We start from the raw sequence: 23,562 nt of genomic DNA on the forward strand, positions 1-23,562 counted from the left end.
TTTTTAATGGTGTTTTAAGAGATGTGACCACAAAAGTCTTGCAACCTCACAATTTTGTCTGTAACATAGACTGTTGACTACAAATTACCTTTCAAACTAGCACAGAATATTTTGATACATAACAGAAAGCAGAATCTGAACTACAGTGTTCATCAGCCTAAAAATGAAATGATGCAAATTTATGTCCTAGACCTATCTGTGTATCTACAAGAATCTGTGTGGTGTGTTTTTTAAGTTGAAGCTAACAACCATTTTCAGGGAGACATTATACCAAAGTAAGAGAGAAGAAACTTCTTTGAATGTAAACGAAGGGTTTAAAATATATATTTACCATTTTATGAATTCTTTCGTGTTACTTTCACTCATTCCTTTGATAGCACCATAAATTTCAAAATGTTCCTGCAATGTAATATCAGGCCAAAGTGGATTTGTCTGTGGACAGTATCCCATAAATCTCATGGAGCTATCCTTGTTATTTTCACCTAAAGAATAATCTCCCATCAGCACCTGTGAATATACCAGTCCTTATTCAATATTTTTACATAAAGTTTGCATTTAACATGCAGAGAAGTTGATTGTACTGAAAGTTAAATTCAAAAAAAAAATGACAAGAAATGCTCAAGAGTATTTAGTTTGGTTTTACTACATGATCACTCTTTTATATACCAGGAGTCATCTGGGATATAGCCTTCCTATGGATAGTCTCAACATCCCAGTGCCTATTTCTGAATCTAAGCCATATATCATATGAACGGAAAACCCATTGTACCCCCTCTAAAAGCATTAGCTTTAGAAGCAAAGCAAACACCAGTTTGTTCACAACTCTCAACCATGTATTTTTGTAGGTCGTGACCCGCCCCCCCCCCCGCCCCGTTTATAGTTCTGAGATTATCTATGAAATCAAAAAGGAATTAGACACTAAAAATTCACATGCACAAACATTTCCAATAATGGGAACACCACTCTTTCATAATATTATTTGGGCATCTAGCTGAGGTTTAGCTGGAAAGATATATCCAGAAAAGAATATGGATTCTCAGTATGAAATAATACTTTTCACCCTCTGAAAAAAAGGACTACAGCCCGAGCTATGAAACCTGTTCTGGATGAAAGAGGGGGACACCAGCTTTAGGTTGCACTTGAATACCTGGCCTGAGGTTGGTTCTACTTCTCCCACCAACATATTAATCAGTGTGCTCTTCCCAGCTCCATTGGGGCCTAGCAGTCCCATAATTTCTCCTGAAAAAGAAAAGGCAAACACGCAAAATGTGCAGCTCTGTTTAATGAGATGATGCATTTTATTTTCCTGACTTATTTATTTTTACAACTACTTCAACACTAACCTTTTTTTACACAAAAAAAGACCTGATTGGTTGCCACCTTCTTTATTTTTCTTCCGAGAAGAAAATCGGTCTTTTCATCATAATCTTTATGTAAATTGCTGACCAAAATTGCAGGTTTCTAGTGAAACAAAAGGTAACAGAGCTTAATTAATAATGCACATGGAAAACTAAACCATGCTTTCTTGCTACGTGCACAAGTTGAAACAAGCCTGAGCAAAGCCTCAACCTCACATGCTCACCTCTCCTCCTCCTCCTGTTCAGCCAGGAGAAGGATTTCGTGGGCATTTACTTTCAGTTCCCATAAACTTAGCATGTCTTCTGCTAACCAGGGATTGTTAGTTAATTTCCAAATCATGGGTTATGCACCTTGTTTGTGTTTTTTGAAACAATCACTATATGAGAGGTAAGGCACATCACCCCTTCTACAGGTCTTACAACATGATCAGGTACCAGTAGGTTCACAGGGTTGATACTGAAGAGCAAGACTTACCTCCTCACAGTTCTGGCTCGTTGTCAGCTCCTTAACCCTCAACCTCTCAGCCACAACATCTTCATCCTCATCCTCGTCAAACGGCACATCTGGCACTTTCCTGGCCTTCAGCTTTGCACGAGTTCTGAAGTTAAGGAAATATGTTTAAAATCTGCTCATTGGGACCTCTGAACAGATAGAACTAACAGAAATAATGCCATCAGGTAGACCCTACATGAAACCATATCGATACTTCCCTGTCCAATGTGACCATGTGACAGAATTGGCTAGAAAAACACCTAAAATAGACAAGTGAGATATTTTGCTAGATCAAAGAGTGATTGGGTGAATGAGAAAGTAGCAGCATTCACGCTACAATCGCTGATAATATCCCATTTATTTCTGATTCAGTTTCTATGTGCAACAGAAGAATGCTCTTTGATGTAAGAATCATCACATAATCAGCTAAATAAATGGGTGGATGATGGGTGGGTGTTCAGAGAAGCTGTGTGAAGGTTTTGTTTTCCTTCTCATTCTAAAGCATATTGAAGTGTTTGACTTGGGAGAAAGTTCATATAAACTCTCTGGTGCTGATGGCTACAATATATTTGTCTGATCCACAAACTAGGAAAGCATACACACTATTTTGTGATATTTTAGTTTGCCTAATAAAGAGACTTTTAATGTGTATACTTTTGAAGTGCAAGCCTTGTTGCAGTTCACTACTGACTAACTCTGCCTTGGTGTAGTAATTTCAGTACTGTAAATAGAGGCATACCAACCTGAAAAATGGGTCATTTCTCATTGATTTGCCTCCACATTTCACCTCAAGATAGCGTAGAAGGAAGAGCCAAATGACACATTGCAAGTAGGGCTAAAAGAGAAGAAAGGAATAAACACATTAAATACAATGGATTTTCTCCTTTGCAAAGGACACTAGATGCATCCCCCCTCCTGGATTGCACATTGCTCCACTCTCTTCCCACAAAACAGTAGAAGATAAAGTTATAGAGCCAGTGTGGTGTAATGGTTAGAGTGCTGGACTAGGACCTGGGGGACCAGGGTTCAAATCCCCACTTGGCTATGAATCTCACTGGGTGACCTTGAGAGGATAAAGGGGGGGAGAGAAAGTGTGTATGCCACCTTTAACTCTTTGAAGAAAAAGTAGAATATAAATACAATGATAATTAAAATATTATAATTTATATACTTTATGTATCACACTTCACATGAGGCACCACAAAGCAATATACAGGTACAATACAATTAGACTGATGGAGCATCTTAAGACTTTCATTACATTTCCCTTTCTGCACCAATCTGTCAGTTGTCTCTACAACTATTTATTTATTTAAGCAATTAGTAGGACACCTGAACCCAGCTTGTGCTAAACATCCTTCAATATCATTTATTTGCCACAGTGGTGAGAGGGTCAGGAATAGTGCATAAAAAATGCCTGATCTTCAGCTAGTGTTAGAAGTAAGACTAGTTGCACCAGCATACAATTGCTTCTATGTTTTAGCAAACACAGCAAAAGAAACCTTTAAGCTCAGTTTAATGACCATGATTACTGCCATGTCTTCCCCATAGATCAGTGATGGAAAACCTTTGGCTCATGGATCAAACTTGACTGGCCAGAGGAACAAATATGACCCAAGAGGCGGCTTTCTCTAAACCATGCTCACCTGCCCCACACCTTTTTGTAAACTGCTTTGAAGTTTGTTTTTACATTCAAGTAATATATAAATTTTATGAAATAAAATAAAAACAGTAACACCTTATCATTACATGTAAAAATGTATCCAGACAACCCATCTCTTAAGTTCTTAAGGGAAAATATGATGCCTACCGCTATTGTTGAAACCAATAGCCTTTCTGTATTTCTTTCCATATTTCGACCAAGCTTCTCTGCTACCTAACAATATAGAAAATGCTTATTTCAGTATTTCCCCCCTCATATTTCTACAGGTCATTCTGAGTTCATTTATATATTACCATTTAGAAAATGCTTTCAAATGGTTTTACAATGCTTTTTGAAACAATTAATTTATTTGAATTATTTCTTCCACAAACTGATTTTTGCAGGAAGCTCATCAAAAGCATACATTTTTACAACAAACAAACCTGCTTTTCCTTGTTTCAAAGAGAGCATCAAAATACAGGAAAAACAATAAGATTTCATTTAAATACAGCTTAAATAAAAGCAATATGCGGACAACATAACTAGATCAAAAAGGTGAGAATCAACACTTGGTACAATGCTTGAATGAATAGGCTGGTGTTGAAACAGCTTGCATCTGAGAGGGGAGGACATTCCAAAGTCAGGGGTCACTACTGAGAACATCTATCTTGAACTGCCATCTAATACCGTATTTAGGCAAATCTAATGCACAATCGAATCTAAGGCACACCTCACAATTTTCAAAACCTTGAAACCAAAAAAGCATTTGCTAGCGAATGTAAATATGTCATCAAATCTAACGTGCACCCTAATTTTCACAGTGCAATTTGACCAGAAAAGGTGTGCATTACATTCGAGTAAATATGGCACCTCTCATAATCCATGGTATTGTAAAGAAGATCAGTCTACTGCTGACTAGCAGAGGGTATACACTAGCTGGTTTGATTCAGAATTGTGTTTGACAAACCAAACTATTGTACCACCAAAATAAGAAAATAGCTTAAGTAATTCCAAAACAGATGGAGGCCAACAGGGCTGGATGGAAGGACACCTTGACCCAATCCCCACACACACCCAGAATCCCAACACAAAGTGGATTTCAATCTGAGTTACCCTTTTATTGGAATACCCCTAAAATCAGATTGCTATATCAAATGCTATATATGAACAGTTGTTGTTTGCAAGAAATAACAACAACCTATTCCCCAACTTTCAAAATAGTTCAGTTTCCTGAGCCCAGCTATGGTTGCCCATAACTAGTCTTAAGTCATGTAGTGAGTGATGTGGAATGAAATTTTAATCAAATGTATTGTCTCCTGCACAGCAGACTTTTGAAACTACAGACAAAATTTCTCACTGTTTCAGTTCACTGCAAACTTACCTCTGTTAGAGAAATGAGACACCCAATAAGAGGATATATTGGGATGAAGATAGAAAAGCAAGTGTGAATTATAATTGCTATTGCGTATGACTGAATAAAAGCTACGTCAATAACTATAACACAAATCAAGGCTACCTGAAAGGGAAAAGAAATAAAGATAATTACAATAAAATTAGAGCACCATTTGATTTATTTTTATCCATCTTTTAAAAATGTTGTAGCATTCATTTGCATGTGGGCAACTGAAAAACCAGCTGCATAGATTGATTTTGTTAAGAAAGTGAAACGTAATATCCAGAATAAAAGGAACAGCAAATAGTGCCTAAGAGACAAATAATTAATCCTGCAAAGTTTGATTTCATGCTGCATGCACAGCAAACTATGCACTTGCAGGATTGAGCTACAATCCAAATGAAAAAATACATATAATTATTTCTTAAATATAACAATCAATCAATTAAAATACTAAACTGCATGAACTAGGAAAGATGAATCAAGTACTGCACTTTTACTTACTGTTGAAAAAATTAATGACCAAAATTCTTTGGTGTTTTGTATTGTTTTGAAGGTGAAAGAGACAACATAATGGAACAGAATTACCGATGGTACATAGCCAATAAGGCACAAAACCTGCAGGGGGGAAATTAAATTGATTTGAGTTATGCATAACATGAAAACACAACAAAATGATTAAAAACACAGAATACAATCTGTCACCTTTCCTGAGGGAAAGTGACTCAAGTTATAGAGCTCAATGTAGGCATGTTTCATATACAGTGGTACCTCGGTATAAGAACAGTCCTGTTTATGAAAAATTCAGTTTACGAACTCCGTAAAACTGGAAGTAGTGTCAAAGTTTGAGAACTTTTACCTTGGTCTAAGAATGGAATCTGAACAGTGGAAGGGCACTGGCAGCAGGAGGCCTCATAGGGAAAGCATGCCTCTGTTTAAGAACAGACTTCCAGAACAGATTAAGTTCGTAAACCGAGGTACCATTGTACATATATCAGAACTCCCATACCCTACAGAGCTGGGTGTGCGGACTACACATGGTCGTAGCCTGAATGCCTGAAGGAAGACTGGGGATCTATGTAAGGGAGGCACACATGGGCCTCTTATGGGTGGCAATATCATGGGATGTAGCACACCTGCAAAGGGGAGAAGGTTCATGCTCTTAGTTTTTGTCAGGTGAAAGTTTGTGCTTTACTTAGGGTTGCCTGAAAAGAGTAAGGGGTTATATCCAATGTTAGTCATACTCGGAGCAGACCCACTGAAATCAATGAACTCAACTAATGAGAATGAGTGCAAGTATGATTTGGTTGGTTGACACCCAAAGCAGTGGGCAGCTTACCTCCCAATAAGAGCGGTCTTCTGCACTCTCCAGACACAAACAAATGCCCACATGGCTTCAATCCTCAAACTACAAAGAGCACCTCCTTTCTCAGATCCCATTGTAAATAAAAAACCAACTTTGCCCCCTTCCCCCCAAAAAAGCTCAACTTGAAATATGGCAGCCCTAGAATACCTTGCAATGTTTTGCAAATGAAATCAGGGGTCATATTTTTAATACAAAAACAAAAAAGGAAATACAAAGACTCCCTTAATTTTCTGAAAAATCTGAAGGTATCTGAAGAAGTGTGCATGCACACGAAAGCTCACAACAAGAACAAACATAGTTGGTCTCTAAGGTGCTATGGGAAGGAATTTTTTATTTTGTTTCGACTACGTATGGCAGACCAACACGGCTACCTACCTGTCCCTTAATTATTGCACATTGTTGAAAGTTCCTCACTACCTGCAGTGTCCTGTATTCATTTACAGTGTTACCACCTGCTCCCTATGCCAATTTAAAAGCCAAAAGGGTGATGGTTCTTTGGGTTAAAAGTAGAGCAGAAAAACATAAGTATACTACATTATTTACTGCAGGATGTTTGAAATACACTTCAGTTGAATACAATGTTATTCTGCTTTTGTAATAAATAAAATAAAATGGTGCCATGGGGAAGAATATTTACTAGGCCTGAAGAATGGCAGATTTGCCATCACATCCACATCCTGGGCAGTTAATTTTTATTCTTTGTGGATGGCGCAGCAAAGAGTCCTGGATCAGGTTCTTCCAAGGGAAACAGACTGATTTTTGAACCAGTGGCTCCATCGCTTGCCCTATTCTTCCCTTGAAAGGTTCCAGGTATTCCTGCCAGCAGTAGTTTAGTAATTCCTGCCTGCACCTTCAACAGTGCTGTGGGGCTTTCCATGGCAACAGAGTTCTTTCCTGCCATAGGGAAATATTTTCTGAATCCTACTGGATTTCTGTTGTTGAGGTGACACCAATAAGGGGAGCAAGGAACGGATGAAAGTATCTTGAAGAAAACAAAACTTACCACAGCAAGAGCCTCCTCAGGGGAAAAAATGATTCCATGGTGAACTATGAACAAGATTCCAACCATCAGGAGGAGAATAATGTAATATAAAAGAATGTCAACTAGTGCTTGCCCACACCAGTAAGCAGATGGATAAAGACCTGATATCTTAAGTTGAGTATAGGCTTTGATCTGCAAAGGTGCAAAAAAAAAAAATGAAAATCCAGGTCAAATATGGGGAATGGCAGGCAATCCAACAATTGTACTTTTGCTTTTGATAATATGATCTGGAATGAACTATTAAAAAAACAGTACAAAGCATTCTATGGGTTCACCCATACTTCTTGTACTTTATAGATACGGGTCTGAGTGGCTTTGCCTTTGTCTTGCCACTTTCCCCAGGAAAACCCACTCTTCAGCACTAAATCAGATCAAATGGCAACCAGATTTTCTGCAGGTTGCTATTTGTTCTGATTCGGTGCTAAACTGTGGGTTTTCTTGGAGGAAAGTGGTGGACAAATGGAAGTGTGATTGAGCCCTCAGCCACTAGCTTATCTAGTGGAACACACGGTTTTCTAGAAGAAAAGCTTTGGAAACATACATCAAGAGTCCTTCTAATTTAATTGAAACAAGACACCTCAAATACCCCTAACTGATAAATGAACCAAGATGGAAGAAAAACATATCCTGTTAAGAAAATTAAAATGATTTACAACTAGGGAGCAGCTCAAAGAAAAGTACACCAATGGCAGAGAGTCCTGCACAGGCAGGGAGTACTTACCTCCCAAAAATTCATGGGTGAAAATAAGGACATTCCTGTACAGGAGTGGGTAGGGCTAGGGGCGGAGTCCAGCAGCTCAGCTGTGTGGTTTGGCAGACAATAGCAGGGCCAACACAATCCAGAGTCAAATGTGCCACAAGGGGAAAGCAGGAAATAATATGCATGCAAGCAGGTGGCTCCAGCTGGCAAAAGCAGGGAGGCAAGCCACAGGCTACAAGGCAAATCAAATGTATAACACACACACGCTTATATATATGCACTGTATTTCATTTATATCATTTAGAGGTCCTGTTTTACAGTGGGGCACAACAGTGAGTACCTAGCCCAAGATCAGTCACTGAAGATAATATTAAACATTAACAATATCAAGCAACAAATAAAGTTAATACCTGCAGCCTCCCACCCAGAGACATTGGAATTAAGAAGCATTATTTATTATTATTCATCCTATATGGCTGGCAGCGCAACATGGGATCCATAGGCCATTGCCTGCACAGTCCTAGTTAGGAATATTGAGGTCAAATGCAATTAGATGATTTGATTTTTTTAAAAAAGGATAAACGTAAGCAGCATTTAGCCAAATTATATACTCCCATTTAGACTTTCATGTCTACTCTGAAGTAAATTCCATATAACTCCATGTGGTTTACTCCCAGGTAAATGTAATGAATAAAGAGGCTGCAACCGCAGTTACTATAGCTGTGGTTTTCAGAGAGCCAGAGGTTGGGATCCAAAAAGCCATTTGTGAAAGGAGAAAACGTTTCTTAACTTTTGTGGGCAAGCTAGCAGAAGACTTCTCAACAGTGTACAACACCACAATATATTGGGAGTTGTGTTATACTACAACAAACATGGTGTGTAAGGAAGATACAGGCTTTTGGATCGTTTCCATCTAAATAATTACTTTTATGTCAGTTTCTTTGTAAGTAGTGAAACAAGCAGTTATGTAAGCATCTGCAAAGATTACATGAAAGTTTGGCTGGAAGTTTTTAAATTTTTGTTTACTCTCTGAACTTAAGATTTGGTCATCACAGGCATACATGGTACAAAAAAACAACAACAAGACACATAGAAAAGAAAAGAAAAGAAACATAGTTGCATCATTAAATTTAAGAGAGCAGGTATAGGTTTTTTCCCTGAGATTGAATAACAGGACAGTTTGGGTGGTAGTAGCAAATGCGTAGTTTGAGGAAGAAAAAGCAAAGTGACTCTTGATGATTGGTAAAATGAAAGTTCACTAGAATGATCTGTAATTTCCACCTGAGTCCTAGTGTGGCAATGAATTTGAACCAGAATATCCTACTAATCAAACCCAATAAATAAGCTCTCTAGAATGCAGCATGACAACCAACCCAAGTTATGACAGCATAGTATCAATTAGCTGAACAATACTACCGGTATTTGGTAACTATGTTGAACAGAGGAGTTATAAATATTGCTGCTATTTCCTTATTCTAATTGAACACTTTTACGTACAACCATATCTGCCCTGAATTGATTCACTGCAATGTATGAAATCAGTTAAAATAAGTTATGATGCCTAATAGGTGGCAAGGGAATAACTATGGTGACTCCTGATTTTCCCTCTGAGGAATTTAGTCTGAGGAATCACTGTGTTGAACCAATGTATAGGACATTTCACATTGCTTTTTTAAAAAAGTATGTTTTAATACAAAGTTACCCTGTGGTTTTCTGCATTGTCCATGGAAAAATATGATGGCAACCCAGTTATTGTGACTCCTACTGTCAAAGCTTGAACAACCAGCACCATTATGAAACCTCTGTCAGTAATTTTCTGCAAAAAACACATTGCAATATTAGAATACAAAGGAAAAAAACCCACTGTGAAATTTAATTTTAAGGTTTGATGGGGGGATGTGTCTAACCGTGGCTCAATAAATAAGTCTGTTTTTGCTATATTTAGTTTACAGTTATGTAATCTTGCATATTTGAGCTGTGAAACTTTAAAGATTTTTGCATTTTTAATTCTTTTGAAAGACAGTACAATAAAAGTTTGAAAACTAAAACTAATAAGTAAATCTGTTTTGCAGCCTGACTAGGGCTGCAAAACAGGGAATCCCTGGGAGACCACAACACATGGCATTTAAGACGTGTTTGGTTTTGGGGATCACAAGTCATGCAATCCAATGTACACAAAAGGCCAACTTGCTATGAATTGGAATGCAACTGCCTTTCTTCTAACACTTCGTTTTACAAGAACTTTTTTTGGACTTTGCATTTACTCACATGGAAGAACGAACTACTCCAGACACGGATGTTTTCTGTTACATTTAAATTGTGCAGATACAGATTGCTAATGATATTCATCATAACTGGTAAAGAATGTTTCATGGTACAGTTAAAAGCAGCTGTAAAGATGTAGCTCTGAAAACAACAACAAGAGCATAATCAGCTACAAATCTCTAGTGCCACCGTTCCTTCCCCCTTAGCACTTTATGTGCTGATGGAACAACACCAGGGCAGTCTGGGAGAAAGGAAATGACATCAGAGCTATTAAAGAAAACTCTGTGAGCTTTGATCTTGCCACTGCTGGTGCCACAGCAGTGAGGTTGACAGTGAGGAAAAAGGAAAGGAAAAAGAAAGGAAAAAGACCTACCGCCCTGTTTCTAAGGTGAGTTCCCTCTTCAAATTTCAAAACCTCCCCTATCCCACTTGGGAGAAAAATTCATTCTGCACCCCAGCTCCCTGCCAGCAAACAGTGTATCACAAACTCAATGCCCACACAGAACCAATATATTTAACCTGCATTTCTTCTCACCTTGCCAGTATGAGATACATTTAATGCTCCATTATGGGGAGCAAATGATACATAATCACTGCCATTGAATATTTCTGTGCGCACATTCTGGCTTATAAGAGAGCTGATGATGTCATCAATGTCTGATCCTAGGTTGAGTCAATAAAGAAAGTTGAAAGGTCAGTCTCACAGGCACAAAGATTCCTTGCATGAAAGGAGTTTCCCCATTCCCTGCTATGCTAAAGATACATATTACTATTGAACATTTAGAGTTAGCACTGGTATTGCAACAAACAAGAAGGCTCATGTTCTCCAGAAGTCCCATATAACCATCAAAATATCCTTAGAGTTTTAGGGTGAATTCCGATTAAGTCATACTCAGACCTGACACATTGAAATAATTGAAAGTTAATGATTTCAGTGGGTCTGCTTTGTGCATGACTGAGATCAAGACCCTTGAAGCACTGACAATATATGTATATATTATTACACACACACACACACACACACACACACACACACACACTGCTGTCATGTAATCACTATAATTATGAAACAATGTTGCTCATTTTATTGATTTATTTTAAAATATTTATACCCTACCTACTAACTGATGCTGCTGTAAAGCTTTCAGCTTTTTGGTCAAAAATCAAACTATTTAAAGTCTGTTCCATGACGTTGGCCAGATACAATTATAGAAACATATCTTTAAATTCAATTTATGACTGAATGGGGTGGGGAGATCAAACCAGACGTGCTAGAGAGCTGATTTTTCTACCTGTCCTCAAGCTAACCATTCATCACACTGATGATTACTGTTAAACTTAATTACACTATTAACATATTCCAACTGTATGTCATACAGTAAAAAAAAACCTGAAATGCCAGATGGTGAAATGAATAAAAGCGAATAAATTGAAATGTAACTTACCAGTGAAGTTCTGAACAAGGAGACTGCTTTTGTATTTATGATGAGTTTCATTTGGTTTAAGAAAGTATAAGTCTGGAGAAAACGTAATAGGAACCACTGCATTTTTGAAGTATTGCCGATACATATTGAACATATAAATCTCAACCCCAAGGAACACTGTTAATAGCAAAAACCTGAAATAAGAAAAAAGTAGTACACATAAAGCTGGTACAAATTAGTGTCAAGAATTGTGACCTTTAGAGCAGAGGTAGACTGAATAGCCTTCATCCATAGTATTTATTTATTTAATTTAACAACATCTGTATGCTTTTTAATTTATGTAAAACCTCTAAGTGACTTTGCATTGTTTTACTGGAAACACCAATCCATCTTAAGTTTACTCAATACAAAACACATATTCAAAATATCTTAAGGATGACAAAAATGTACTGTTCTGCAGTAACAAAGGAAAGGACCTTGCTAGATCAGAACAAGGTTGACCGGCTCAAGCATTCTCATTCTTTGTAAGAATCCCCTTAAACAGTATCCACTGCTAGTTGGCTGCAATCCCTGCTCTGGATGACAAGTCATTAAATAATTATTTCACTCATCCACATACTAAAAGTAGAAGCCTGTAAACAGTTACACTGAGACAGCAGTCCATGAGTATGATATCTAAGGCACCTTGTGTGGTATTTTAAAAGTTTAGAAAGGTGAAGGGGCGCGGAGTATTACACTGGTATCTCGAGTTACAAATGCCTCAGGTTGCAAACGCTTCAGGTTACAAACTCTGCTAACCTGGAAGAGTTACCTTGAGTTGAGAAATTTGCCCCAGGATGAGAACGGAAATCATGTGCTGGTGGCGCAGCGGCAGCAAGAGGCCCCATTAGCGAAAGGACGCCTCTAGTAAAGAACAGTTTCAGGGTAAGAACGGACCTCCGGAACGAATTAAGTTCGTAACTAGAGGTACCACTGTATTGAAAAGCTAGCATTATAGTCAGAGGGCTTATCCACACTTACCTTCTTCCTACACTTTCTAGGCACAGGTCTGTGCTTGTGTCCAAGAGTTTTATTTTTCCCCCATGAAAACCCATAATTTAGTGCTCAAGCAGAGCCAATGTCAAGTTGGGTTTTCCACACATTGACGCTTGCTCCAATGGAGCAAGGTTTGCATGGGGAAGGAAAGCTCCAGAGGGTTAAAAACAAAAACGGTGCTCAGACCTGCAGCTTTAAAGCACGGATCATGCCTTGAAAGAGAGGAAAGGTAAATGTGGATAAGCCCCCAGTCTCAAGTAATAGCCATCTGTCCCTCTTGGAGCATGACATGAATGCCATCACTTATTTTCCTTCCGTGGGCTCCTTCTCTTTGGATCGTTAAAACGTAAGATGGAAATGTTTCCTGAAGTTCACATGTAAGCCTTAGGTCAGAGAACTTGCAGCCAAATGTGATGTTTGATGATGCAATTTCTTTTCAAACGACTCTATCCTTGTGAATGCTTCATAATGTGCACAGATTGAAATTTACCACTGGAACTTCTTTTCAAACATTTTTTCAGGATGTGGCAAGCTGCCCTCTTGAAGTGCATTAAGTATTTGCACAGATATTGCCGGCAAAGGTGAGGTGGGGCAGAAATAATCTAATAATCTAATAATCTCTATGTGGGACAAGAAGCTACAGTTAGAACTGGATATGGAACAACTGATTGGTTCAAAATTGGGAAAGGAGTACGACAAGGCTGTATATTGTCTCCCTGCTTATTTAACTTATATGCAGAATTCATCATGCGAAAGGCTGGACTGGATGAATCCCCAACCGGAATTAAGATTGCCGGAAAAAATATCAACAACCTCAGATATGCTGATGATACTACCTTGATGGCAGAAAGTGAGGAAGAATTAAAGAACCTTTTAATGAGGGTGAAAGAAGAGAGCGCAAAATATGGTCTGAAGCTCAACATCAAAAAAACTAAGATCATGGCCACTGGTCCCATCACCTCCTGGCAAATAGAAGGGGAAGAAATGGAGGCAGTGAGAGATTTCACTTTCTTGGGTTCCATGATCACTGCAGATGGTGACAGCAGTCACGAAATTAGAGGACGCCTGCTTCTTGGGAGAAAAGCAATGACAAACCTGGACAGCATCTTAAAAAGCAAAGACATCACCTTGCCGACACAGGTCCGTATAGTTAAAGCTATGGTTTTCCCAGTAGTAATGTACGGAAGTGAGAGCTGGACCATAAAGAAGGCTGATCGCCGTAGAATTGATGCTTTTGAATTATGGTGCTGGAGACTCTTGAGAGTCCCATGGACTGCAAGAAGATCAAACCTATCCATTCTCAAAGAAATCAGCCCTGAGTACTCACTAGAAGGACAGATCCTGAAGTTGAGGCTCCAGTACTTTGGCCACCTCATGAGAAGAGAAGACTCCCTAGAAAAGACCCTGATGTTGATGAGATGGTTGGACAGTGTTCTCGAAGCTACTAACATGAGTTTGGCCAAACTGCGAGAGGCAGTGAAGGATAGGCGTGCCTGGCGTGCTCTGGTCCATGGGGTCACGAAGAGTCGGACACGACTGAACGACTGAACAACAACAACAACAATAAGCCTCAACTATCTCCTGGCTTCTCCTTGGCACACGAGAACGTTATAGGGATTAGGAGGCATGTATACACTTCCCTTGCGTTTCTCCAGCACACATGCACATACGTACCTATGTAAGTATGTACGCTCTCTCTCCCTCTCTTTTCTGGTTGCTAGCTATTTGAGTCCCAAATTTAACTTGCACTAAGAGATAAGGCAAAACTACACAGACCTTCCACTCTCCACAATGATGCAGTGTGCTGCTTACAGTGTGCAGCACAGGAAGCAGCAAACAGACTCAATAGCAATTCCTCCACACACACATGCTGTACTCACTATTTCCCTATCAGGTGCTGCAACACAAGATGCCAATCTGAGATGCAGCCTTCACTCTGGGCTGCGGTCTGTTTTAACCTTTTAACCTATTTCCGTTTCTGACTCTCATACATTTTGGACTAAGAAACAGAAAGCCAAGATACTTACACTTCTGTGAGTGATTTGATGTCACGTTTGAAATTAAGAAAATGAACTTTTGCCAGAGTAGAGACCTGTTTTTTCCAAAGAGACTTATTGCTTAGTACACACGATTTTGTCTCAGATAGCATTAGCAGACTTTGCTCTAACTCATCCATAGATTTTGCATCCATTTCATCTTCAGCTTGCTCCGAGTTAAATGCACTGAAATCTAAGAAGGATAACAGGTTAGGCAACTTAGAATTTATCCCCCGTCACCAAATCATTGATCTATAATGTACTACAAGCAGGGCCATATTTAGGTTTGATGAGGGGTCAGCAACCTTTGGCTCTCCAGATGTTTCGGACTACAATTCCCACCATCCCTGACCACTGGTCCTGTTAGCTAGGGATCATGGGAGTTGTAGGCCAAAACATCTGGAGAGCCGAAGGTTGCCTATGCCTGCCCTAAGCTATTGAAGATAATGGGGCCCTTTATAAGTAAGTAAGTAAAATATTTAATATAATTATAATATTTATATATAGTATTTTTTTTTCTTTCATAATCTTTTTATTCAAGATTTACAAACATACATTATATTTACAATTCTTTTCTATTAAACATTTCTATATTTTGACCTCTCAAGGTCTGGACTTCCCTCAACCCTTCGTTCTGGTTTTCACAATATCGTTTCTTTGTTTTTATATTTATTCCAAATATTATTGCTTTAATTTTCATAATTAATGTCATCTCTATTATTTCATCATACAACAATATTCATTTTTTGCTACAAAGCTTCCTGTAATCCTACTAACGTATTCACTTGTGTATATTTTCTCAAATAATTAGCAAATTTTTTCCAATCCTCAATAAATTTCTGATCTCGCTGTTCTCTGACTCTCCCTGTCATTTTATCTAACTCCGCATAGTCTACCATTTTCAAAATCCATTCCTCTTTCGTTGGTAATATGTCCTGTTTCCATTTTTGAGCCATTAATGTTCTGGCTGCTGTAGCCATATATTGGAAAGGTTTTGTATCTTCTTTTTTAATTCCTGTATTAATGATGCCTAATAATAAAGATTCTGGCTTTTTAACAAAATTATATCCTAATATTTTTTTCATTTCATTATATATTTCATTCCAATAATTTTTAACTTTTTTGCACTCCCACCACGCATGATAGAAAGTTCCCACACTTTCTTTACATTTCCAGCATTTGTTGTCTCCTTTATGCATTTTTGCCAATTTTGCTGGGGTTATATACCATCTGTATATCATTTTATATATATTTTCTTTTAACGCATTACATGCCGTGAATTTCATCCCTTCTCGCCACAGCTTTTCCCAATCCGTCATCATAATATTATAGCCAAAATCTTTTGCCCAGCTTACCATAACCGACTTTACCTCCTCATCCTTTAATTCCCACTCCAACAATATCTTATACATTTTTGATAATGTTTTATGATTATTATTTAATATTTCCCTTTCAAATTTAGATTTAGCATCGTCAAAACCATTCTTCTTTAAATCATTTCTGAACATTTCATTTATTTGATGATAGTGTAGCCAATCATTTACATATTCTTTTACTTCTTCATATGGTCTAAGTTTCCATTTTTCTCCATCTTTTTAAAGCAATACTTCATATGTTGGCCATTTCTCATTCATATTTGTTTTTTTAAGAGACATAGCTTCTAATGGTGAAAGCCACCACGGAGTTTTCCTTTCTAGTAAATTCCTATACCTTTCCCACACTTCGTAAAGGGCTTTCCTGAATATATGGTTTCCGAATCCTTTATGGACTTTTGTTTTACCTTGCCATAGGTAAGCGTGCCAACCGAATCTATTGTCGTGGCCCTCTAAATCTAATAGGTTTGTGTTTTTTAATATCATCCACTCTTTTATCCAGCAGAGGCATGCTGCCTCATAATACAATTTCAAATCTGGTAATGCAAACCCTCCTCTGTCTTTAGTATCTGTCAATAATTTAAATCGAATTCTGGGTTTTTTCCCTTGCCAAATAAATCTAGAGATTTTTCTTTGCCAATCTTTAAATATTGCTGTTCCTTTGAGTATGGGGATTGTCTGAAACAGAAACGTCATTCTCGGCAGCACGCTCATTTTGATTGTCGCGATTCTTCCTAAAAGTGATAATTTTAGTCTATCCCATATTTCCAGGTCTTCCTTTATTTTCTTCCATACCGAATCATAATTATTTTGGAATAGATTAATGTTCTTATTTGTCAGCCATATTCCTAGATATTTGACTTTTTTGGCTACTTCTATTTCTGTTATTTCTTCTAATTTTTTAATTTCGTCATTGTCCATATTTTTAACCAATATTTTCGTTTTTTTCTTATTTAATTTAAATCCTGCGAATTGGCCAAATTCTTCAATTTCTTGTAAAGCCGCTTTTGCACTTTCTACTGGGTCTTCCAATGTCAATACTAGGTCATCTGCGAATGCTTTTACTTTGTGTTGCTTTTTTCCAATTGTTATTCCTCTGATTTTGTCTGATTCTCTTACTCTTTTTAATAAAATTTCCAGGACTGATATAAATAGCAATGGTGAAAGTGGGCATCCTTGTCTTGTCCCTTTAGATATTTCTATACTATCCGTTACCACATTATTTACCATTAATTTAGCTTTTTGTTCCTTATAGATTGCTTTGATACTTCTTAATATTTTTTCTCCAAAATCCATTGTTTCCAAAAATTGTATCATAAAATCCCAGTCCACGTTATCGAAAGCTTTCTCTGCGTCTATGAAGATCATCATATATATAGTATTATAGTAGCAAGTGGGGGTAATAGGGAACTCTTCTAGTAAATAATAATATTAAAATGGTAAAGGACTCCTGACAGTTAAATCCAGTTGCAGACGACTCTGGGGTTGCGGCGCTCACCTCGCTTTATAGGCCAAGGGAGCCAGTGTTTGTCTGCTCTGCAGACAGTTTTTGCAGGTCATGTGGCCAGCATAACCAAGTCTCTTCTGGTGCAACGGAACACTGAAACCAGAGTAGCGCACGGAAACGCTGTTTACCTTTCCGCCGGAGTGGTACCTATTTATCTATTTGCACTTTTGGGCGTGCTTTCAAACTGGTAGGTTGGCAGGAGCTGGGACTGAGCAACAGGAGCTCACCCCATCGTGGGGATTTGAACCCCCGACCTTCTGATCACCAAGCTCAAGAGGCTCAGTGGTTTAGACCACAGTGCCACCCGCATCCCTAAATAATAATATAGGCTTACTAAATAATAAAGTTGAATATTTTTCTAAAGTAATTTTATATTGGGATCAAAATAAATAATGTATTACATGAAATCAATCAGTAGGCATAAGACTCCTACCCTCAGTCTATGCTGCCTGATCATCAGTCTACAAGCACTCTTTAATATTAGATAACAGGTACAACAGCTTGACCTACATTCAACTGTGCTGCATTGCAGTCTGCAGCTGCATGCTACATGTTGCCATGCAGAATGTAGGCACCCTATATATAGAAATGAGCAAACCTGTGATATTTTAGGGATCAGGCTAGCAGGTGGGGCCTATTACTTACATCATAGGAGCCTACAAAACACTGTTGCTGTATGTAGGTTTTATTTTATTTGTTTTTTATCTTATACTTTGGAAATGTACATCCAGTTGTTTTTCTTTTTAAAAATTGGGGGCGCCAAGACAGTGGGGCCCTAAGCTATAGCTTGTTTAGCTTATATGTAAATCCGGCACATACTACAAGAAGTAGTGTTATTGATTCTCACCTGTGTGGTTAATTTCAGCTTCAACTTCCAGCTTGAGGAACACATCCTCCAAGGTAGTCATGGAAACGCCATAAGAAATAACACCCAAATGGGAATGCATGTCTAGATCAGCAAACAGTGCTAGAAGCAGAAGTGGAAGCAGGAATAGATGTGGTAATAGTAGCAACATCAGCAGCAGCAGCAGTAGTCGAGCTACTGCTTGAAAATAGAACTATAGGAAGCTGTCTTATACCATTGATCAATGCAGCTCAGTACTACCTACAGCAGGGATTGGATGCATTGCCGGTGGATGGGATTGCTGACTGGTCAATCACTTGACATCACCGTGATGTAATCAAACCATGCAGGCAAACAAACTGGGCTTTGCAAGTGCCTGCAAACAATTTCAGCAGGGAGTTGCATCTGTACCTTCCCTCAAATATGTTCAAGGAGACTTTGACTAAGCATTAGGAATAACTTTTTGATGGCAAGAATTGTTTGACAGTAGAATGGACTAGCTCCAGAGGTGGGTGGACTCTCCTTCATTGGAAGTTGGATGGTCATCTGTCAGGGATTCTTTAGCTATGACTCCTGCATTGTAGGGGTTGAATTAGATGATACCCCCCCCCCACACACACGATGATTCTATGACTGCACATCATATATGGCATGAGGGGTGGAACAGGCGAGTGTGGTTTAAAGAAAAATAGCCTGTCTTGAGCGCCAAATTAAGTATCTGGATGGGTGTATTATGTCTGTCTGCTGGTTTACGATGACAGTGGGTCTCCAGGGCTTCAGACACAAGTCTTTCCCAGACATACCTGGTGGCACCAGAGATTTCTGCATGCAAAGTTTATTCTCTCCCACTGAGCTTTATAGCTATTACATTTCTTGCAATCATGTTGCCTTATTTCTGTTTGCTGTTGAGTGTAACAACAAAAAAAGCCTTTGGTGCCACTATTGTTTAATGATTGCATATAGTGTTAACAGTTCAAAGTCACACGAAACAAAAGGTGAATGTTTTACTTCATTTTTGAAACTGTCAAAAATGTGTCTGAAGTTGAGGGTGTTTTTTGTTTGGTTTTCTGGGAACTGTCTTGCTACTGTATACTTTTTATACAAAGCTTGGCAAGGAAGGAAGCAAGATTACAAAAACAAAAACAAAAACACAACCCAAACAACACATCTGCTCTCCAATTTTCACTGGTGTTCACAGGGGAGATGAGGTATACCTGAAAATTTGTCCATGTCGTTAAAAGGTAAGGCATACACAAGCTGCTCTTCAGTCTGCTTTAACAAACTGGCTCCAGGGATATGCTGCTTGATCAAAAATGCTGTGCCTTCTGTGTTACAGTATCTGTCTATTTGCATACTAAGGAAAAACAAACACACACAATGTTTAATTATTATTTACAAGGTGGGACTCTATGGTTTGTTTTTTAAGTAACAAAAAGAACATATGGTAAAACAATTTAACATATAAGCTTTATTTTCTTAACCCAAATGAAAAACAAAATTTACATATAAGTATTCATAAATTATCTAAAAATCTAACAGATAAATCACAAAAACGTTTGAGATATATTCCAGAGGCGGGGAACCTTTTTCGTTTCTAAGGGTCAGTTCTTTTCAGCAGGCTGACTCTGACAGATGGGTGGGCCAATCCAGTTGTCAATCATATCTCACTATGACATACCGTATTTTTCGCTCCATTGGGTGCACCGGACCATAGGACACACCTCGTTTTTAGAGGAGGAAACAAGAAACAACACCCCTTTTTCTCTTTGTAAAACAAAAAGCACTATCTGCTTTTGGCCCCTGGGCAATTTGGCTCCAGGGATCACCATTCGCTCCATATTTCCCCTTACTTTTTAGAAGGAAAAAAGTGTGTCTTATGGAGCGAAAAATACGGCAATATGATTGACAAATGGGTAGCCCAGCCCACTTGTCAAAATCCCTTTTGCTTGCAGTGCTCCTTGCTGCAGTTCCTCCAGCAAACTTTAAAGAGGGGGGGAAACTACTGCAAAGAATGGCTGCTTTAAATTAATATCCACGCTCCTGACTGAGCATAGGAGAGTGGAGACTGAGTGTTCTTTGCAGCATTTTCTCTCTCCCACTTTTGCTGCTTCTCTCCAGCAGCAAAAAGGTAGCAGGTAGCAGACTCTTTTTTTTTCCCTTGGAAGGCACCGTGCACTGATCCTTTGCAGAGGCTGAAGAGATGGCTTTCCAAGAAGGTCCAGCCCATCTGCTAACATCACCAACGATAGTAGCTGATGGGCAGGTTGGCAATGTTTGGGGGAAATGGCTTGGCAGTCCAAACTGGACCCCCCGTTTCTTCGTGCCTGATATTAGGCAAGTCAATCAAAAAATTGTGGGGGTTTTGGCGTCTTGGGGCAACTCTACCTGATACACTCAATCATATTTCTATTCAGTACTTTGTGGGTGTTACTTGAAATTTTTAGCAGGTATAAGTCTGCTTGATCCAAAAAACTTATTATTATTATTTAATATTTTATTCAGAATGCAACCCTGTACTCACTTACCTGGGAGTAAGTGGTATTAAATTTAGTGGGAACTCTGAGGGGGATAGACATAGAATTGTTCTGTCAAATGCTTTTTTATAACCTTGTGACAGTTGCTTTGTAGTGATAATTAAGAAAGAAAATAAGGCAGTATGAACCAACTAGTGTTCATATTTACCAGGTTTACTCATTGCTATTATATTTCCAGCTAACCAAACTGGGTGTGTTTTTAAGTCAGTTATAAAATTCAGGCAAAATGGAAAATAATGAACACATTGAAATAGACTTTCAGACTACAGATACCTCAAGCGGTAGCCAATTCCCCATTTTGTTTTAAGGAACAGAGAGGAGCCAAGGCATTTCAGCATTCCTTGAGAAATCACAGCTTTCCGATCTAGAAGCAAGAGCAGAAGGTACCTTCAGTTATATCAGTTCATACAGCGATAAGCTGGCCATATTACCAAACTGGTACTAACACAAAGGCCCCCAAATCGCACTTGCCAGCAACAATGTCTGCTTCTTCCATGAAATGGGTACTGAACACAGTCACTCGAGTGGCTTTTCCATTTTTCAGGAGGTTCCAAACTGTTTGCCGTGAACATGGATCCATGCCAGCAGTTGGTTCATCTAAGAGTAATACCTAAATATTGGCCATGGAAAACAATGGACTAGATATTCATTTTGAAAGTAACAGCTATCCCTTATCAATAATATTGTTTATCATTATCATCACTTCTATCAGATATGTGAACAGTTTGACCAGATAAGGTCCCAAGAAAAAAGCTCAACAACTTTTGTGTCTGGATTTTTACTTTTTGAAATATGGCAACCCTACTGTTTCCTCAAGCACATTATCTCCTGTTATTATAAGTTTTTATTTCACGCTCTCAGCCCGCCTGCCTGTAGTTTGGGAATATAGTAAAAATAAAATAATTTTGAAAACACTCTGCTTCATGAAACACACCCTGTTCAGCTCCTGCAAAATGAGAAATCTCATACACCCACATACCCACACCCACCCCTTATAATAATTACAACAAATCCACTCCTACCAAAAGAAACACAGTCCAGAAGTACAAATCAAACAACATAAGAGATTCTGGCATTATTGGCTCCACGTTCTCATTAACCTTTCCATTAGTAAAGAACTCCAAAAACTCTGGGGATAAATTTGGATAAGAAATATTGGAACCATTCCCAGAGCAATGTAGATGTAGTGACATAGACATTCTTCAGTACTATCACCACTTCTGATGGACTGTTAATGGATCTTTAGCTCATTTCTTATGTTATTCTGGAAGCCATTTCAGCATAGCCCTGTTGATGTGGGAAAAGACGATCAGAAGCCCTAGCCCACACCGGAGCCTGCACGGGTTCTAACCTGCCAGTATTGCCTTTCCTAAAACCTGGGGCAGGAATCATGTCACGGGCTCCTTTCCCCTGTTCCGGGGCTTGTAACAATTATTACAATTGTTACAATTATGACAGTGTATGGAAAGGAACTGCATCTGGTGTTATGTATAAAAGTGCCTAAGATGCTTTCACAAAGTAGTGGGAAGAGAGCTGCAAACAACTATGCTTGGAATTATCCTAGGAGGCTTCAAACACTCAGAGGGAAGGGATGTAACAGGCCTCCAGGCCTCATGTTATGTAGGATTGCCTCAAATAAATATGCATCTTAAATATGACTTAAATACATATGCAGCTGCTAAAATGGCTCTGATCAGTAACAATGAAGAAATGTAATCCAACGACCTCAATGTTGGTAACAGGAAGTTGAGGACCATATGGCAAATGAACAAAGCCATATTATGACCAATCAAATGTGGTAGTACAGATGTAAAAAAAATTGCACGCGGGTAAATATAGGTGGTTAACTCTGATAAAACATCCCCATTCCACAACAACAATACTCTTGACATACAGTTGGAAATACAGCTCCAGCAAGGCAAGCATCTGGCTCACAGATTTCTTGCTAGACTGTCCCAGTGGCCCTGCCCACATTTCTGGCATTGTTGGTACTGAGAGATGGGCAAGCACATTGTCAGAACTGAACAGGAAGAGACTACCTTGATCCATTTCAACTAGAGCTGGAATAGCTACCCAACAAACTAGGATTTGAAGACAATTTGCAGACTAGACCTGGGGTTCACACTGAAATCTGCATCCTTCTGGATTCCTTTAACTTTGTGAGATGCCACTATAAGACAGTCAGATGCTTCCATCTCTAGTTTCAACCATTGCTAGAATGGGTGCACAAATTCGAATAATAAATATGCCATGTAACTGATTCTATATATCTACTACTTTAGCATACAAGCAGTGCAGAGAAACACATTTCTTGTATACAAATTACATATAATTGCTGTATCAATCAACCATTTTGACCTTCTGGTGCTTACCTTTGGATCTCCAAGAACTGCAAATCCAACCGACAGTTTTCTTTTCTGTCCTCCACTTAGTTTTTTAGCTTGGTTATCTTTAAAGGGGTGCATATCCAAATCGAGTAAAACTTTCTGGACCTTAAACCAAGGACAAGAAATATTTCATGTTAAATGCCCTACCCTTAAGGCTCAAGAT

General features: G+C 38.5%; 1 protein-coding gene across 1 annotated transcript in view; it reads right to left on the minus strand.

The window, feature by feature from the left end:
* Nucleotides 1–23,562, minus strand: part of LOC117040859 (ATP-binding cassette sub-family A member 5-like) — a 53,035-nt gene that overhangs the window by 4,413 nt on the left and 25,060 nt on the right. The window contains exons 14-32 of the mRNA XM_033138917.1: nucleotides 23,385–23,504; nucleotides 21,484–21,622; nucleotides 21,286–21,376; nucleotides 19,693–19,832; nucleotides 18,482–18,601; nucleotides 14,746–14,947; nucleotides 11,705–11,877; nucleotides 10,795–10,922; nucleotides 10,263–10,400; nucleotides 9,697–9,810; nucleotides 7,256–7,426; nucleotides 5,391–5,504; nucleotides 4,875–5,009; nucleotides 3,662–3,727; nucleotides 2,595–2,686; nucleotides 1,834–1,957; nucleotides 1,344–1,461; nucleotides 1,148–1,239; nucleotides 332–507 (exon numbers count right to left, since the gene is read on the minus strand). Of these exons, the coding sequence (XP_032994808.1) occupies nucleotides 332–507; nucleotides 1,148–1,239; nucleotides 1,344–1,461; nucleotides 1,834–1,957; nucleotides 2,595–2,686; nucleotides 3,662–3,727; nucleotides 4,875–5,009; nucleotides 5,391–5,504; nucleotides 7,256–7,426; nucleotides 9,697–9,810; nucleotides 10,263–10,400; nucleotides 10,795–10,922; nucleotides 11,705–11,877; nucleotides 14,746–14,947; nucleotides 18,482–18,601; nucleotides 19,693–19,832; nucleotides 21,286–21,376; nucleotides 21,484–21,622; nucleotides 23,385–23,504 (2,453 nt within the window). The remainder of the gene's footprint in view (nucleotides 1–331; nucleotides 508–1,147; nucleotides 1,240–1,343; nucleotides 1,462–1,833; nucleotides 1,958–2,594; nucleotides 2,687–3,661; nucleotides 3,728–4,874; nucleotides 5,010–5,390; nucleotides 5,505–7,255; nucleotides 7,427–9,696; nucleotides 9,811–10,262; nucleotides 10,401–10,794; nucleotides 10,923–11,704; nucleotides 11,878–14,745; nucleotides 14,948–18,481; nucleotides 18,602–19,692; nucleotides 19,833–21,285; nucleotides 21,377–21,483; nucleotides 21,623–23,384; nucleotides 23,505–23,562) is intronic.

The sequence above is a fragment of the Lacerta agilis genome, chromosome 2 (assembly GCF_009819535.1).
Source record: "Lacerta agilis isolate rLacAgi1 chromosome 2, rLacAgi1.pri, whole genome shotgun sequence".
NCBI classification, from domain to species: Eukaryota; Metazoa; Chordata; class Lepidosauria; order Squamata; family Lacertidae; genus Lacerta; species Lacerta agilis.